The 17,939-nt window shown below is 44.8% G+C and overlaps 1 protein-coding gene across 2 annotated transcripts; it reads left to right on the top strand.

Annotated features, from left to right (window-relative positions):
* Nucleotides 1–114: 114 nt before the first annotated feature.
* ercc4 (excision repair cross-complementation group 4) lies at nt 115–17,635 on the top strand. Of its 2 annotated transcripts, XM_028034058.1 has the most exons (11): nt 115–341; nt 2,538–2,604; nt 10,154–10,334; nt 12,472–12,667; nt 12,945–13,152; nt 13,232–13,412; nt 14,019–14,129; nt 14,198–14,317; nt 15,414–16,059; nt 16,154–16,266; nt 16,823–17,635. In XM_028034058.1, exons 4-11 carry the CDS (start codon nt 12,501–12,503, stop codon nt 17,563–17,565), a joined length of 2,289 nt encoding a protein of 762 aa, XP_027889859.1. In that variant the 5' UTR covers nt 115–341; nt 2,538–2,604; nt 10,154–10,334; nt 12,472–12,500; the 3' UTR covers nt 17,566–17,635. The 2 variants fall into 2 exon arrangements, with proteins under 2 accessions (XP_027889859.1, XP_027889851.1); XM_028034050.1 differs by lacking the exons at nt 115–341; nt 2,538–2,604 and adding an exon at nt 8,979–9,322.
* Nucleotides 17,636–17,939: the final 304 nt, after the last annotated feature.

Below are 17,939 nucleotides of genomic sequence, written 5' to 3' on the forward strand. Positions count from 1 at the left end.
TCTGAATCTTTTGGCTGCGTTGTCAGGTTCATTTTTTCTTTTTCTCTGTAAATGAGTAAAACTATGAGCTACCAGACTGAAAACGGAGAAGTAGAAATGTTGTTGGCTCCTTTCTGCTGAAATCTGCCTGGAAGGATTTTGGTTCAGGCTTCATGACATTCAGCATGTGGCCGGATGTCCAGTTGGAAAGTGAGACTTTGACATTTTTGCACCTCTGAAAGGTTGTGTTGTGTTTTCCAGGCTGCTGCTCCGTTTCCCTCATCAAACAGCTGTTAGAGAAAAGGTTCAGGGTTTTCCTTCTTCCTCCCCTGAGCTTTAGCGACCCAGTGGATTCATGGACAGTGAGTAAACCTTTAAAAAGTTTTAATTTATATCTGATGTTATAAAGAGCGATAGATGTTTTGTTCTTTATCTTTATAGCTACATTTTATTAGCATACTGTCCAGAATGATGCTAGCTCGCCAGCTGAGGGCGTTTCATTTAATTCCTGGTTAAAATAAAGAATTATCTCTATTTTTCTTTCATATTCATGGTGAAAAATGTTTTTAAATACGTTTATTACTTGTTGAAGTTTACTGTAGCGGTTGCTTTGAGTTGAATTACCACGGCTAATTAATGCTAGCTATGGTTGAGAGGGAAGAGTTAGCTTCAGCTAAAGTTTATTGCTGTGCTAGAATGTTAGAAACTATAATGTGATAAAATGTGAAAAGAATAACAAGTTTATGTACAAGGTTGTAATTATTCTTTACATTTATTTGGAATTATTGCTTTATTATTATTATTATTAATAAATATTGCACATGTGCAGAGCTGCAGGTCGGTTCTGCCAGGTGTTTATTAGGAAACACTTTTCACATTTTTATTTCTTCATTTCCACTGTCCAGCCATCATAACAAATCTCAGTGAATTTTATTGGGATTTGAGTTTGTAACTCGACATTTTCCTCCAAATGCTATTAAAAATCTGAATGAACAGATGAGAGCTTTCATGTAAATGTGAAGAATGTTTCAAGAAGAGATTAAATGTAAAATATTTCAGAGGACAGAGCAACCAGAACCAGAACCGGCAGAGGTCAGCTCCCAGCTAAATGGTTCTGGTGGGTTAAACACAGACAGGCAGTGAGTGTAAATCCTTGCTGCCGTTCTGTCTGTCTCCGTCTGAACCTGACAAAATGTTTTTTCTCCGTTCACTGAGTCAGATCTAGAACAGAAGGCTCTCTGTGACATTTACCCACAATGCCGTTGTTCACACCACCAACTGGACTCCCACTCTCTGGGTGAGGAGGGAGGTTTGTTTTGGACACAGAGCTCAACAACAAGCCGCCTGCTGACTAAAAACAGATAAAAGCTATTAGCAGCGATCTGGGTGGAGGAGAAGCGGTACTGCAGTGTTCCTCCAGGGGGCGCTGCAGCCCTGCAGCTACCTCACAGCATCAGGGTTCACTGCAAACTCTCTGCTCTCATTGAATCATTTTATATAAAAGCTCTACGTGATTTCATCAAAATAATTCTACTAGTTAACTGAACCGCAGTTTGCGTAACGTTTTCCGACCCCAAAGTGACCCGAAGAGGAAGAACGCAGCCGTCCCCCTGCAGCACTCTGTGTAGGCAGTAAAGATGGCCACCACAACGCTCCGTTTAGACAGTAAAGATGGCCGCCACAGCGCTCTGTTTAGACAGTAAAGATGGCCGCCACAGCGCTCTGTTTAGACAGTAAAGATGGCCGCCACAGCGCTCCGTTTAGACAGTAAAGATGGCTGCCACAACGCTCCGTTTAGACAGTAAAGATGGCCGCCACAGCGCTCTGTTTAGGCAGTAAAGATGGCCGCCGTGGTCTGTGGATGGATTTTATAGCTGTTGAAAGCAACAGGCTGGTCACCAGATGAAGGAAGCTGATAAAACATTTATAGTAAAATCATGAAACTGTTGAATGAAAGTGAGCCAAAGTGGAGCCCTGAGGAACGCCCCACACGTCATCATCACCAAATTGGTTCCAATCCGAACCATTTCAGCACCGAACCAACCAGAACATGTTTACAATCTTTCGATCCGGTTTGGGCCGCTCCAAGACCTCCAAGACCGACCAAACTCATAGCATGGAAGGTACCGGTCATTCCTGTTATTGTTTAGTAAAATAGCAGATCAGGCTTTTTGAAAAGAGATTAAAATGAAACGTTACAGCGCTGCAGTTAGACGCTGACTGCTGAAGTCTGCTCCACATGACCTCTTTTACGTATAATTAAATGGGCTGATTGTTGTTGTGATCTCCTGACTAACTTTTCTCATAATTCCTTAATGAATATTAGCACCTGAAGAACTTGAAGTTGATGAAAATAATTTCTATTTGTTGATGATAATTTCATTTAAAACTCAAATTAAAATTTCATCCTAGGTTTAACAGCCGTTAAAAGACGCCGTTTTCTGTGTTTCCAATGAACTTTGTTGCGTTTTATGGAGGTGAAGCAGGAATATTTCTGCTGTTGTCCTGCAGGCTGCAGTTAACTGACTTAGAGTTTTTCTCTCGTCTGTTTTTGCCAGGAAAGCAGTTTGCATGTTCCTCGCCGCCGTCCCAGCAGCCTCTCTGCCGTGGCATCAGTAGGAAAAGGTAAATCCATCTCCCTCATACATTTACAGACAAACTCACCTTTTAACTCGGTTAGAACCCAAACCGCATCGCCCTGCTTTCTGGGACTCAGCAGTAAGTTCTGCTGGAAAATCCGTTTTCTTTTCACACAAAGATGTTTGAATATTTTCTGCTCTCCTGTCGGTCAGAACATCTGAACAGAACCTGCTTCAGTCAGACCTGCTCCAGCCCAACGGCGCGCCCTGATCAATATGAGATCAATATGTAAGCCATCCTCTGATTGGTTCTGGTTCTCAGATAAAGGAGGAATTAATTAGTCAGTAAACAACCATCTGCTCTGAAACAGGAAGTCCACCAGGAGCTCAGGAGAATCTCTTCTTCTGTTTGGTCCTCCATCATTTCTTTGGTTTCAGGTTGATGTTGCAGGTTTTGGGTCAGAGTCTCACCTGAGAAACAAAAAGGTAAATAAATACAAAAAAAGAAATAAACATTCGACCTGCCGGGTTTTTAGCATTTAAAGGATCTCAGTGTTTCGGCTGTTTTGCAGTTTTCTGGAAGTTTGTTCCAGATTTGCAGTGCCTAGAAGCTGAAACTGAATCTTTGTGTCTGGTTCTGGTTCTGGGGAAACAGATCAGATCAGCATCAGAAGATCTTTTTTACTTTTGGAAATCAGAACATTTCCACATTTTTTTGTGGAAATTTTCTCCATTTTTATTCGATCTACAATGATTCACTGTCACTGCGGACCGGAGTCGGGTTGAAGCGGACCGGAGTCGGGGTGAAGCGGACCGGAGTCGGGGTGAAGCGGACCGGAGTCGGGTTGAAGCGGACCGGAGTCAGGGTGAAGCGGACCGGAGTCGGGGTGAAGCGGACCGGAGTCGGGGTGAAGCGGACCGGAGTCGGGGTGAAGCGGACCGGAGTCGGGTTGAAGCGGACCGGAGTCGGGTTGAAGCGGACCGGAGTCGGGTTGAAGCGGACCGGAGTCGGGGTGAAGCGGACCGGAGTCGGGTTGAAGCGGACCGGAGTCGGGTTGAACTGATTTCTGTGAACTGAGCCGTAATCAGACCTGGTGTTTTTGGGCATCGCTGCTTGTTGTCATGGTGTTTGTTTCTCAGTGTGGGGCGGTTCTGGTCGGTGGACCAAAGTGGGCCTTGATCCAGAGAAGCGTTCTTGTTAAAGTAACTCCTCTTTGTGAAGGTAACTGAACATGTTTACAGCCTCATCGTCCTTCTCTCCTCCACGGGTAAAAAATAGAGGCTCGGTGATCAAAGCAGTGAAATCCAATCAACATGCCAGACGAGCTGCTCTGCTGGTTCTGGTTGTGTGAACAATTACCTTCTGATTTACGCCACAGATGCTGTTACACGCTAATATCTGCACCATTCAGCACAAACAAACACAATCCTAATTAATCCACATATATTTTCCAGCTCTGGATATTTTGGGCTTTCATCTTGTCCTCAATTACAGGAAACTTCCTACGGTTCCGTCAGCGCTGGATTAACAGGGATTATGGAGAAACAGTCCTGGTCCAAATCCTTTCCTGCATTTAATTTACTTCATCTAATTATGAACTGCTGAGGTTCTCACAACCAGAGGTGTGTCTGCAGTTTGTTTTCACTAGAAATCATATTTATTCAGTGTTTTTTATTATCCTTCTTCATGGTCGAGTTTCTCCACTGGCCTCCAACTTTCCTCGGCAGTTTCTGTTTCACTAATGTCTCTAAATTAAAGTCATAATGAGTAAAGTTTGTTATTCAGAACTACCCAGCTTCTAGTTGGCCTCAGGATTCTCAGCAGAGAGTGAAACTCCAGCTCTGTTAGCTCGTTAGCTAGCAGGCTAATGAAGCTAACCGTCTGAACATCGTCTCCTTACTGGAAGCTGCTGGATTATTTATTGAACCCACAGGAAGATTTTAGCTGCTCTGAGAGCAGCGCAGTTCCAACCACACGTCGGGTCAGAACCTGCGGTCCAGTTTGGTGCGTTGGAGGAGAGAGAAGACGGCGGCCATTTTGAATTATAGAAACAATCTGACCCGACTTTCTGAACCTCTTCCACAGGAAGACGCTAGAAAAGATTAAATAATAAAATAATGTTGATCAGTGGAGTGTGGAAACAACTTGAACTCAGAGAGTGAGTATGCTAATTTAAGCTAACATTAGCCTTTTCCTGCTAAGTAGGCTGAGAGTTGAAATGTTTTATTTTTTGGGTCGATGCAACACAAATCTACGGAGCCCCTAAGGGGACATGGAGAGAAAAAAAAAGGAAAGAAATCCCGACTTATTATCTCGAGATCCCGACTTATTATCTCGAGATCCCGACTTATTATCTCGAGATCCCGACATCAGTACATAACGACCTAATCACAGTGATGGAGGACACCCACCCATGATTTTTATTTCGAGCTTGGGCTTCAGTATAAACACATTAAATCAGTGCTTGACAGCAGACATGGATTTAGTATTAGTGAGAGACATCTGAAGAGAGTTTTCAGAGCGCGGGGACTCATTCGGCGCAAGTCCTTTTCCGACTTGGCAGTTTTGGTAGAATTGATTAATAACCAGCTACAGTCCTCTGGACAGCTTCACGGTTACCGATGGATGTACGCTAAATTGCATGTGCATGATATCCTCCTCTGGGACATCTCTGGACCGCAGAAAATGATATAAGTCGTCCTCCATAATCAATGTAGACACACTCCCCCACGTTTACCGCATAAAAACATGCCTTTCCCCCCAAAAAAAGTAACTCGCGATTTTTCAGAAATGTCGCGGGATCTCGAGATAATAAGTCGGGATAATAAGTCGGGATCTCGAGATAATAAGTCGGGATAATAAGTCGGGATCTCGAGATAATAAGTCGGGATAATAAGTCGGGATCTCGAGATAATAAGTCGGGATAATAAGTCGGGATCTCTTTCCTTTTTTTTTCTCTCCATGTCCCCTTAGGGGCTCCGTACAAATCTGGAACAAACTTCCAGAAAACTGCAAAACAGCCGAAACACTGAGAGTATTTAATCTAACCTGGATGGAGTTTCTTTTGAATCATAATTAATGAGACATTGTTGCTGGTTTTTACTGACACTATGATAAGTTTATAGAGTTTTTATGACTTTTTATTATACAAACAAACTTGATTGATCGATTATTGGGAGCAGTGATGGTTCTGTGAGGAGGAATCAATCAAACTCAAAAAGTATTCACATCCTGCTGTTTTTTTCTACTTGTAAAAAATCTTGTTTGTTTTTTCAGCACAAATCCACATGCAGGTTTTCTACATCAGATGATTCTATTTTAATAACTGCTGTGTGTTTTCTGTGCGCTGGCTGTTCAGTCTGTTCTTCTTCTTTGTGTGTAAATCTCCACGCTTCACCTGAGCAGACGGATAATCATCTTTTCTTTTCTTTGCTAACCAGTCGTTGGCTCTGTGGTGAGTTTTGTCATCCTCCATCGCTCCGGCTCCGGCTCCGGCTCCGTCCCTCATCATTTTCTCTATCAGCATCTCTTGTCGCTGTGATTTGCCACAGTGTGTGAGACCGGCAGCCTGTCGTCTTTGTGTTTGATTTTCCTCTCTCTCTTTTGGACGCTGATGTTGGCCAGCAGGCTGCGTCTCCATTCTCCTGTTTCTGTCCTCATTATATGTAAATTTCCTCTCTGGAAGAAGCGCCGGTCTCTCTGCTGTTGGTCATCAGCGGCCGCCATTATGACCAAACAAAGCCGCTGCTCGGTGTGTAATTAGGGCCGCCTGACCCGGTTCCTCTGCCTGATCCGCGGCTCGGCGCCGTGACGATCCGCAGCTTCACGTTTCATGGAGGCAGCAGAGAAAAAGAGCCAGAAGGCTTTGGGTCGGTTCCGGTCGGGTTTCTGCTGCTGCTGTGTTTGGTTTTTATTACTCGTGACCCTCTTAGCGCTGAGAGGCTTTCAGTGAGTCATGTGTTTCTGAGTCCGACCCTGAAACAGCGGATCAACAGATATGTGCAGCTTGTGGCCCGAGTCTTTCACCGCAGCAGCAGCAGCAGCAGCAGCAGCAGCAGCAGCAGCAGCAGCAGCAGCAGCGATATTATGTAGAAACATTCACAAATGTTTTATCTCTGGCAGATCAAGAGCTTTTTCAGATAATCCTTCAAATCAGAAACGGATCAAACCAGCAGCAGATCCACAGTGGAGGAAACAGGAAGGGAAACGGTTAAATGATTCAAACAGAAATAAAGAGAGGAGAGATATTTAGAGAGCAGCACCTTTCTATCAACTACACAGAAAACAGATGGATGGTTGGATGTACCATTCAATCATCCAACCATGAATGGATGGAATGTTGATGTGCTCCAAAAATAAAATGATTCTACTAATTTTTGTAAGTGTATTTTTATATTTTCATGAATTGGATCTGATCTGCACTTCCTCTGAGAATCGGACAGAAACGATTCTAAACCAGCAGAATAAAATCAGTCACTTCATGAAATCCTTTAACGTTCATTTCCAGGTTTCCAGATCTTCAGCCCCAGACAGCGACTTGGTCAACGTGAAATAAAAACGTCAGTTTTTGCTCTAAATGACGTCATAATGCTGCAAAGGTCACCACGTCTGGATCACTTTTATGTTTTTCTATAAATGAGCGTTGGAAATGTTGACATATTTCCAAAGCTAATCAACTGTAAACAGGCTGATTAGGGTTCTGGCACAGAGGCTCAGTCTGGACGGTTAAATGCTCCACACGTTGTTTAAAAACAGAAAATAACTCAGTAACAGTAACTTCTGGTGTTCAAACATCAGACATGATGTGAGGACTAAAGGTCGTGAACTCTGACTCTCAGGTTTGTACTTCCTGCTGCAGAGTGACACTAGCAGCTGATTTACGGTTTTGCTGCGTCTCTAAGCGAACCTTCTCTGTTCTGCTGTTGGCTGCTGGAGCGAAGCGTGAAGCTCTCAGCTGTTTTCTCTGCTCTGCAGCGTTAAACATCTCGTCTGATTTCATCCTCCGTGCTGCCACCAGCCTCAGGTTGGGGTGGAGATCCTCCTCAGCGGCTCCATTTTCAGCTCAGCTCTTCTTCACTTTGCCTTTTTCTCCTTCCTGCATCGTTTGGTTTCATTTAATTCGTCGCAAAGTCAAAACAAAGATGCTGCGTTTCTCTTCCTGATGGTTTCATGTCAGCTCTCCATCTTCATCCTCCTGCATGATGCTGCTCAGACCAGAGGAAGGTCTGAAAGCGCTCCGCTGCCCCCTGCTGGCCTGCCCATGAACTGCAGCCGTCTGCAGCATATGTGAGCGCAGTTGTTGATGTGTTTGTGCTGGCTCATCAGAGAGGTGATGCCAGCAGTGCAGTTTGTCATCTTGTGTTTATCTCTGACACATTGAAGTCTGTAAAGTGTAAAACTCCAGTGCTGTGGTTCATCTGGCTCGGTAACAGATCTCTGAGCAGCACAAACATCAAAGCAGCTTCAACTGAGCAAATCAGAGGCACAGAAAAAACTGAAGCAAAACATTTAGGATTTAAGTAGGACTGAAAACACCTGACAGCTTCTTCCTGTTGGGTTTTGTTCCCGTCTGTTTGGTCTCCTTTGGTCACACCTGTCCAGGTGAGGCTGCATGTTTCCTCAACATTACCTCGATCTAATACCTACTTATTGTTTTATCTCTGAAACATCTGCAGTTTAAATATGAAGCTCTGACGCAGAGCAAAGAATGACTTCGATGCTTCAGGACTAAGCAACTGATTGTATCTGATTTAATATTTAGAAATGTTATCAGACAGCAAAATATAAAGTTATGTGCTGGTATTTTAAAGACTAAAATAAAAAAACTAAGAAAATATATTTAATGTGAACACAATAACAAATTCAGGTGGAAGAAACTGTTTTTCAAGTAAGATTTTTTATTATGTAAAGCTAATTAAACTAATACAGCAGGTTATGAATATTTATGTTAGAACAGAGCAATGTTATTCAAGGGACAATAATAATACATACATCTTTTATAATATGTAATATATAATCTTATAATATAATTTTTTTAAATATTATAAAATTTATAATATGCAATTTGTGGCATCTACTGCCAGCAAGGTTTGCAAAAATAACAGCTGAACAACAAGACTGGTTTACTAACAGGAGGTCTCACTCCAACAAACTTCACTGTCTGATATATTCTGGTTCAAACGTGTTCGTTCTTTATTCAGTGAGGATCTTCATTTTAAGGAAAAAATGAAGTTTTCTCTCAGATGGATAAATATTCATGTGAGAGTACCGGTTAGATTGAGTAACTTTTTTCCAAATATTTACTCAAGGTAATTACTTCCCACTGCTGGTTTTATTTATTTTATCTCTGCTACATTCAGTTTAGGATTTTTAAAATCAATACTACACATTCATGGTTAAAAAAACCAAAAAATATTATAATCTTTACTGTCACAAGATGGCGGTGTTGATGTTGACCCCAAACTCACAGGAAGTCTCTCGTTGCTCTCTTGTTGTCACCGGAAGTGTGTCGTTTCAAAACATTGAGCAGCTGTGAAGCAGCAGCTGCTTCTCGGTCACCTTTTAACGCTTTAAACGGATTTCCAAGATGGCGGGCCCGCTGCTGGACTTCGAAACCGAGATGTTTCTGGGTCTGTTCGAGTCCGACGGGCTGCTGGTGGCGGCGGAGGGGCTGGGCATCGACCGCGTCCTGCTGCAGTTCCTGCGGGTTTACTCCGAGGAGGGCAGCCTGGTCCTGCTGCTCAACACAACCACAGCCGAACAGGTTCGGAGGCGGTTCGTTTAGCACCGGAACCACTCGGTACTGTCCTGTTGCTATGGTGATTTGGGTCAGAAATCACCATGGCGACGGCTGTTGAATAGAGCTGTTACTAGGGGTCGTTTGCTCTCTAGGGACGTTTTGCTGTTACTTTCAGTCGTTATGGAGTTAAAATGTTTAACTTTATCTTCTGATGGGTTCTGTAGCAGCTGAGGTTGCAAAACGGGCATTGAAACAATACATAAGATGGTAATATAAAAATTATAATGGGAAAAATACATTAATAGATAAATGGTGTAAATAAAACATCTGTTTATTTTTACTGTGCATTTGAAATATATATTCTGTATATATACACAAATAAATTGTGCATTCTAGCTCAAAATGACAACAAATTTAGGTGTGAGAAACATTCACTTCCAAATCTAATGTTATTTTAACATAATGCTTTGCAGAGTGATAACTTCTATGATTTATAGTCCATTAGTTTAATCTTCAGGTGACGCAGATAAAAAATATGCTTTGAATGAACGTCAGCAGATAAACCATGAAGCAATGTGTCAGGTGCGTTTTGGGTCAGATACCTGAACCCCAGGTTGGTAGAGGAGTCAGAAATTTTACTCAAGTAGTAGTGGAGTTACTTTAGAGTAATGTTACTAAAGTAGAAGTAAAAAGTGTTAAATAAATGTAAATGGTTTCTCTGCATCGCTGCTTTACACATCTTTATTTGACTTCAGTTCTCCGTGTTCAGTGTCATCTGGTTCTGGACCTGCAGGTTTCACCTTTAAGTGACCTTTGGGTTTCGACCCGACCGGTGACTGTCCTTCTGCTCCTCAGGAGTATTTCACGGAGCAGCTGCAGGTGGAGGGCGTGACCCACCTGCCCAGGACGGTGACCAGCGACGTCCAGAGCGCAGAGCGCTACGGCGTTTACACCGGAGGGGGGGTTCTGTTCGTCACCAGCAGGATCCTGGTGGTGGACTTCCTCACCGACCGCATCCCCGCCCACCTCATCTCAGGTCAGAGACTGACCAGGGGAGGTTATTGATTCTGTAGCAGAACTGCTGGTTTTATTTCAATCAATTCACTTTACATTTAACATTTTTATCAAACGTTTCATCTGGATAAAATCCCAGCTAACAGAACGCCAACAATAACTCTGTAGAATCTGAATAATGAGTTACATCAACATTTTATTTCCCTTTGGGATTAATAAATATTTTTGAATTTAATTGTTGCACACTGGCAGCCAGCTGGCTGAAAAGAGGCGTTTACATTTGACTATACAGACATGAATCGGCCTAATCCAAGTAACACTGTTAGCAAGCTGCTGCTACATAGAATAGAATAGAATAGAATTCAACTTTATTGTCATTGCACTGTCACAAGTACAAGCAACAAGATGTAGTTTGCATCTATCCAGAAGTGCTCTACGAGATATAAATATTTATTTACAGATGTACAAGACTATGTATGTATGGACTATAAGGGGTTATAGCAAGAGATCTAGATATTGTGTATAAATATAAATATGGGAGCTATATGCACAGATTATACTGATTATACAGAATATACAAGAATGTTAGGGAATGGATTATAGATAAATAATGGCAGATAAAATGTACAGGTTGTATGTGTGTGTGAAGAAAACAGTCCGTGATGTGTGTGTGTGTGTGTGCGTGTGTGTGTGTGTGTGAGGATAGTCCATGTGTTATTGTTGTATGAGAGGATAGGGGAGTACAGTCCTTATAGTTTATGTTTTATGTCAGGAGGCGTTCAAAAGCGTGACAGCTGTGGGAAAGAAGCTGTTCCGGTGCCTGGTGGTTCTGGTCCGTAGGCTTCTGTAGCGCCTCCCAGAGGGCAGGAGGGAAAAGAGTGTGTGTGCTGGGTGAGTGGAGTCCTTTGTGAATTTCCTGGCCCTTTTCAAACAACGCTTCCTGTAGATGTCCTTGATGGCAGGGAGCGTTGCCCCGGCGATATACTGGGCAGTTTTCACCACCCTCTGCAGCGCCTGCCGGTCGGAGACAGAGCAGTTCCCGTACCAAGCTGTAATACAGTTGGTGAGGATGCTCTCAATGGTGCAGCGGTAGAAGTTCGTGAGGATCTCTGAGGACAGGTGGTTCTTCCTCAGGGTCCTCATGAAGAAGAGGCGCTGATGCGCCTTCTTAATGAGTTTGGAGCAGCTGGTCGTCCAAGTCAGGTCCTCGGAGATGTGGACTCCCAGGAACTTAAAGGTGTCCACACGCTCCACCACTGTCCCCTTAATGTACATGGGTGGATGTGGGTCAGCGTTCCTCCTGAAGTCCACGATAAGTTCCTTGGTCTTCTCGGTGTTCAGCTGCAGGTTGTTTTTGTCGCAACACTCAGCCAGACGGTCTACCTCCTCCCTGTAAGCGGCCTCATCATTATCTCTGATGAGGCCGATCACCGTGGTGTCGTCTGCAAACTTGATGATGGCGTTAGAGCCGTGGACAGGTCTGCAGTCGTAGGTGAAGAGGGAGTAGAGGAAGGGACTCATCACACAGCCTTGTGGCACTCCGGTGTTTATGATGATGGTGGATGAGAAGTGGTTGTCCAGCCGGACATGTTGAGGTCGACTGGTCAGGAAGTCGAGCAACCAGTTACACATGAGTGAACTGATGCCGAGGTCTGTGAGTTTGGTAATGAGTTGTGATGGGATGACAGTGTTGAATGCTGAACTAAAATCTAAGACATGAGGAGATAGCCTGACTAATAACCAGCTCTGGAGTTTAACAGCTTATTATTTTAATAACAACCAAAATATTATGATTTAAATGATCAAACCAGTAATAATCAATATATTATGTTTTTTGTGAGTGTTTATGTTTGCTGTTTTGTTTTTATCTTTCAGGTTTTTATCTTTTATCTTCTGATGTATTTATGGTTTCTGACCTTTAAAATTAGCTTTACAAATAAAGTTACACTAGTAAAAATAATTGATTCTGGAATAAAATAATGTCAGAATTTAGTTTATTTGTTTTATAAAACAAACTAGAAACTATAATTCTTCATTTATCATCATTTTCCTGGTGAAATTCCACAGATAAATGAAGAAATGTTTCTTCAGGACCATCAGTGGGAAAACAGATGAAATTATTACATTAATATTACATGAATGTATTCATGTTTTCACAGGCATCCTGGTGTATCGGGCTCATAAGATCATGGAGTCGTGTCAGGAGGCGTTCATCCTCCGTCTGTTCAGGCAGAAGAATAAGACCGGCTTCATCAAAGCCTTCACTGACAAGGCCACTTCCTTCTGCTCGGGTTTCTGCCAGGTGGAGCGGGTCATGAGGAACCTGTTCGTCAAGAAGCTTTACCTGTGGCCCAGGTACAACAAACACACAACGGTTTATCTGAAGGGGAGAGCAGAAGACTGACATCAACACGAAGGAGTTTTCATGAAGTCATTTGATAAATAATGACACCTTTAAGGCAAATTTACACTAAAACGTTGATTAAAAGTGTCATTATTTACTGTATGACACTTCATGATGACAGTCATTCATAAAGACTCCTTCATGTTTATCACAGTGTTATTTTTATGTTTATTTCATGTTTGGTTCATGTCAGTCTTATGCTCACCTCTTCAGATAAAATGTTCTCAGATTTCAGGCGTCTGTGAACGCAGCGCTGGACAGACACAAGCCGGAGGTGGTGGAGCTGCACGTGTCGCTGACGCCGGCCATGAGGGCCATCCAGAGCTCCATCCTGGACATCATGAGCGCCTGCCTGAAGGAGCTGAAGCGCTACAACCCCAGCCTGGAGGCCGAGGACCTGTCGCTGGAGAACGCGCTGGGGAACGCCTTTGAGAAGGTTTCTACTGAGGACCGAAGCTCGTTTCTCCTGCTGAGCCGCCTCCACGCTCCTTCATGATCTGCTTCTTAATCTCCAGACGATCCGTCACTACCTGGACCCGCTGTGGCACCAGCTGGGAGCCAAGACCAAGGCGCTGGTCCAGGACCTGAAGGTCCTCCGGGTTCTGCTCCTCTACCTCACCCAGTACGACTGCGTCACCTTCCTCAACCTGCTGGAGTCGCTGCGCTCCAGCCAGAAGACCTTCGGCTCCAACTCAGGTCAGAAAAACTGAACCAGCTTAAAACGCACTGATCCACTTCTTCCCATACCAATATCTGAGGTTTAGTACCGGCTGATACCGATCCGATACAGAAAAGCAGATGAATTGACATTTCTGTTTCTCAACATAAATTTCCTGAATTACAAATTTATTTGATAATTTTGAACCAGTTCAGCCAATTTAAACCTCCATTCTGGAACGCAGGACCAGATTTATTACAGATAATTAAAATAAAGAGGTACAAAAACTAGATTCTGGCTCTTCAACATTTCTGCTCTGGAGTAACTAGAACTATAAACATAGATCTGCTTTTACTAAACACAAATCATCTAGAAAAAAACAATCAGCACAAATAAATGAGAAGCTGTAGGTCTGCCTTATGGTTACAGATATGATGTATTTGATGATTTTTATTTTTATTAAATCATCAAATAAAACTCATCGGTTAGAATGTCCTAGTCAAAGTTCAGACCTAAATAATACTGAGGATCTGTGATGAGACGTGAAAACTTTCAGCTGCTTTGTGCTTAAATCCCAGAAACACTCAGCAGGTTTCATGTGAGTCACTGAACGTTTCGCTGCTTTTCTGCTTCGGTTCCGTCAGGCTGGCTCTTCCTGGACTGCAGCACCGCCATGTTTGTCAACGCCAGGAGCCGAGTGTACCGCTGCCCCGACGGTGGGAAGAAACCCAAACTGACCGCCGAGAATCACAAAGGTACAACTTCCTGTCTGCGACGCACACTTCCTGTCTGAGATGCACACTTCCTGTCTGATTTTCTGAAGGTCAGCGTGTTCCAGAGTTCAAGCGGGAGCTGGTGCTGGAGAAGAGTCCAAAGTGGGAGGTTTTGACTGAGGTTCTGGACGAGATCAAGAAGGAGAACCAGAACTCTCAGCAGGAACCAGGTGAGAGCATCGGGCCCCCCTTCCCTCCATCCAGGACATTTCATCCCAGCGCTGCGTGTCCCGAGGCCGAAACATCATCAGTGACCCCTCACACCCCCACCATGGACTGTTCTCCCTGCTGCCCTCTGGAAAGAGGTTCTGCAGCATCCGGTGCAGGTCCACCAGGTTCTGAAACAGCTTTTTCCCACTTGCCATCAGACTGCTGAACTCTTAACTGGACTGCACTTAAAATCTGGTCTCCACTTTATACCTTGCACATGTACAGAGCTAAATAACTTCTATTTTACTGTCAGTCCTGCACTTTATATTTTATATTCATATTCATATTCATATTTTATACTGTATTTTATTTTTATTCTGGAGTAACCTCACAACACTGGAACCTCAAAACACTGTCCTGAGCCGTATGCAACGAAATTTCGTTCTGTATACACCCTGTGCATTGAAAATGACAATAAAGTCAGTCTAAGTCTAAGTTAAATAATCTGGATTAATTTTTCATTTAAACTCTCTACAGGTCATAGATAATAATGATAAATATTTTCACTTTAGTTTCTTCTCAAATGTAGAATTATTTCTGAAATATTCCACAAATGTTCAGGGAGTTTTGGTTTAGTTTTTAATAGAAATATCTTCGTAAACATAAAATAAGATCAAACTAATTCATACGTAACTTTTCAGCAGATAGAGGAACCGGTTTCAGTCAATAATCCTTCATGTTGATGAAAAGGCTCTAATTCCATTAGCAGATTATTTCAAATGTTTTGTTATAAATAATCTGCCAGTGGAACTAAAACTGTCTTTTGCTGTTAGGATAATAAAAACAAAGATATTTTATTCTTATGTTGGCAACTGGAGGTTGTTATTTTCAGAACCTGCTGCTGCGTTTCCATAAAGTTTCCCAAACTGGAATCACTGAACAGAACCAGCAGCTGGGAAACTTTTTCTTTTTCATTAGCAGAATATAAACAGAGATTTGGTGACATTTTTAAAGAAACCAGCTGGAGCTTTCTGTGCGTTTCAGTTAGTGCGCCCTGGGAAGGGCTGTGAATACTTCTTCCTGTTATAAACAGGAAGTCCATCTCTGCGCCTGCAGGTCGGGTTCTGATCTGCGCCAGTGACGACCGGACCTGCGCGCAGCTGCAGCAGTTCATCAAGCACGGCTCTGATTGGCTGCTGAACCGGCTTTACGCCCGGACCGTCGGGAAACGGGATTCTGCTGCTGCGGCTGTGACCTCTGACCCAGACTCACTGAAAAAGGGGAAAGGTCGGCTGAAAAAAGGAGGGAAAGGGAAAGAACCGGCGCAGAAACGAAGCACCAAGACGGGGAAAAGCCGAGCTTCTCTGACGCTGACCCAGATGATGAGCAAGGAAGAGGAGGAGGAGCGGGGCGGCGATGATGATGAAGATCACCTGATGGAGGAAGAGGAGGAGCAGCTGAACCTGAACCTGTCGTCTGACTCCTACTACGGCGTCCTGAAGGAGCCGCTGACTGTCATCCACCCTCTGAGGGGCTGCTCCGACCCGCACAGCCTGACCCGGGTTCTGCAGGAGGTCCAGCCCGCCTTCGTGGTTCTGTACGACGCCGAGCTCAGCTTTGTCCGCCAGTTGGAGGTCCACAGAGCCGGCCGGCCCGGGAAGCCGCTGCGCGTCTACTTCCTGATCTACGGCGGCTCCACCGAGGAGCAGAGGTACCTCACGGCGCTGTCCCACGAGAAGAAGGCCTTCGAGCTTCTGATCAGGTCAGAACCGGGCCCAAGAGCCAACCTTTGACCTCACCGCCTGGCTGCTGAGTGTGTATGTCTACTCGCTGTCTGTGTGTGTATATCTATGCAGAGAAAAAGCCACCATGGTGATCCCAGAGGAGAGAGAGGGGCGAGAGAACACCAACCTGGACTTAGCCAGGAGTTTAGAGCCGGCCAACAGCGCCACCAACAGCAGGAGAGCAGGTCCGTTTGGTTCCCTCAGCTCATCATGCCTCACTGTGAAACCACAAACTGCAACATTTTTATCGTCACAAACATAAGCAGAAATTCTTTTGGCAGCAGCCTGGAGGTTCATGTTCAGCAGCAAAACATTTCTATAAATCTGAGATCCTGTCAGAAACTTTAAAGCTGCAGTTTCACTTTTATAAAAAACATGTTTTTAATATTTATTGATCTGTGAAAAGATCAACCTCCTCACTGAGCTAAGCATCAAATCAGAGCCAGGAGGCGGGGCTTAGTGCTGGCAATCAGTCTCATGTATTCGCTGCTAAATCTACTAATTTTGGAACATTAAACATTTATCATAGCATCAGTGGCTATGCTAACTAGCCTTAGCATTCACAACATGCTATCCCAACTTAAGCATAGCAGAGAGCAGAGCTATGATTGACAGCACTAAGACCCGCCTCCTGGCTCTGATTGGTTGTTAGCACTGGCAGAAACGGATTACCTGTCAACCTGGTGACAGTTTAAGGAAATGTGTAAAAATGAAGGCTGTCTTTCCTTCCTCGGCCTGCAGGGGGCCAGGAGCCGGGCGCCGCGCCGTCCAGGGTCATCGTGGACATGCGAGAGTTCCGCAGCGAGCTGCCGGCGCTGCTGCACCGCCGCGGCCTGGACATCGAGCCCGTCACGCTGCAGGTGGGCGACTACATCCTGACGCCCGACATCTGCGTGGAGCGGAAGAGCGTGAGCGACCTGATCGGCTCGCTGCAGAGCGGCCGGCTCTACACGCAGTGCCTCGCCATGACGCGCTGCTACCGGAAGCCGCTGCTGCTGATCGAGTTCGACCCGGCCAAGCCGTTCTCCCTGACGGCCCGCTCCGACTTCCGCAGTGAAATCTCCTCTGCCGACGTCTCCTCCAAGCTCACGTTGCTCACGCTGCACTTCCCCCGCCTCCGGATCCTGTGGTGCCCGTCGCCGCACGCCACCGCCGACCTCTTCCAGGAGCTGAAGCTGGGCCGGGCCGAGCCGGACGCCGCCGCCGCCCAGGCCGTCACGGCCGAGTCGGACGCTGCCGGCGAGTCGGCGGACCTCTACAACCCTGGGCCGTACGACTTCCTGATGAAGATGCCGGGCGTCAACGCCAAGAACTGCCGGGCGCTGGTGAGAAGCGCCGGCAGCCTGGCGGAGCTGGCGGAGCGGAGCCGCGACGAGCTGGCGGCCGCTCTGGGGAACGCCAACAACGCCAGGATGCTGCACGAGTTCCTGCACAACGCTGCAGATGTTCCAGCTGCTGCGCACAAACACAAACTGACATCATGAAAGATGTTTTATATTTTATAGGAAGAAAGTGAAATTATTGTAGAATAAAATGGACTTTTTATATGTGAAATTACTGAAAATGATGTTTTTATTTATTTTTTATTAAAGCTTGGAACCAGGCTGCTCAGTGGCGCAGTTGGTAGCACTGTTGCCTTGCAGTAAGAAGGTCCTGGGTTCGATTCCCGGCCCGGGGTCTTTCTGCATGGAGTTTGCATGTTCTCCCTGTGCATGCGTGGGTTCTCTCCGGGTACTCCGGCTTCCTCCCACAGTCCAAAAACATGACTGTTAGGTTAATTGGTCTCTCTAAATTCTCCCTAGGTGTGAGTGTGTGTGTGAATGGTTGTTTGTCCTGTATGTCTTTGTGTTGCCCTGCG

This window comes from Xiphophorus couchianus, chromosome 2 (assembly GCF_001444195.1).
Source record: "Xiphophorus couchianus chromosome 2, X_couchianus-1.0, whole genome shotgun sequence".
In the NCBI taxonomy this organism is placed as follows: Eukaryota; Metazoa; Chordata; class Actinopteri; order Cyprinodontiformes; family Poeciliidae; genus Xiphophorus; species Xiphophorus couchianus.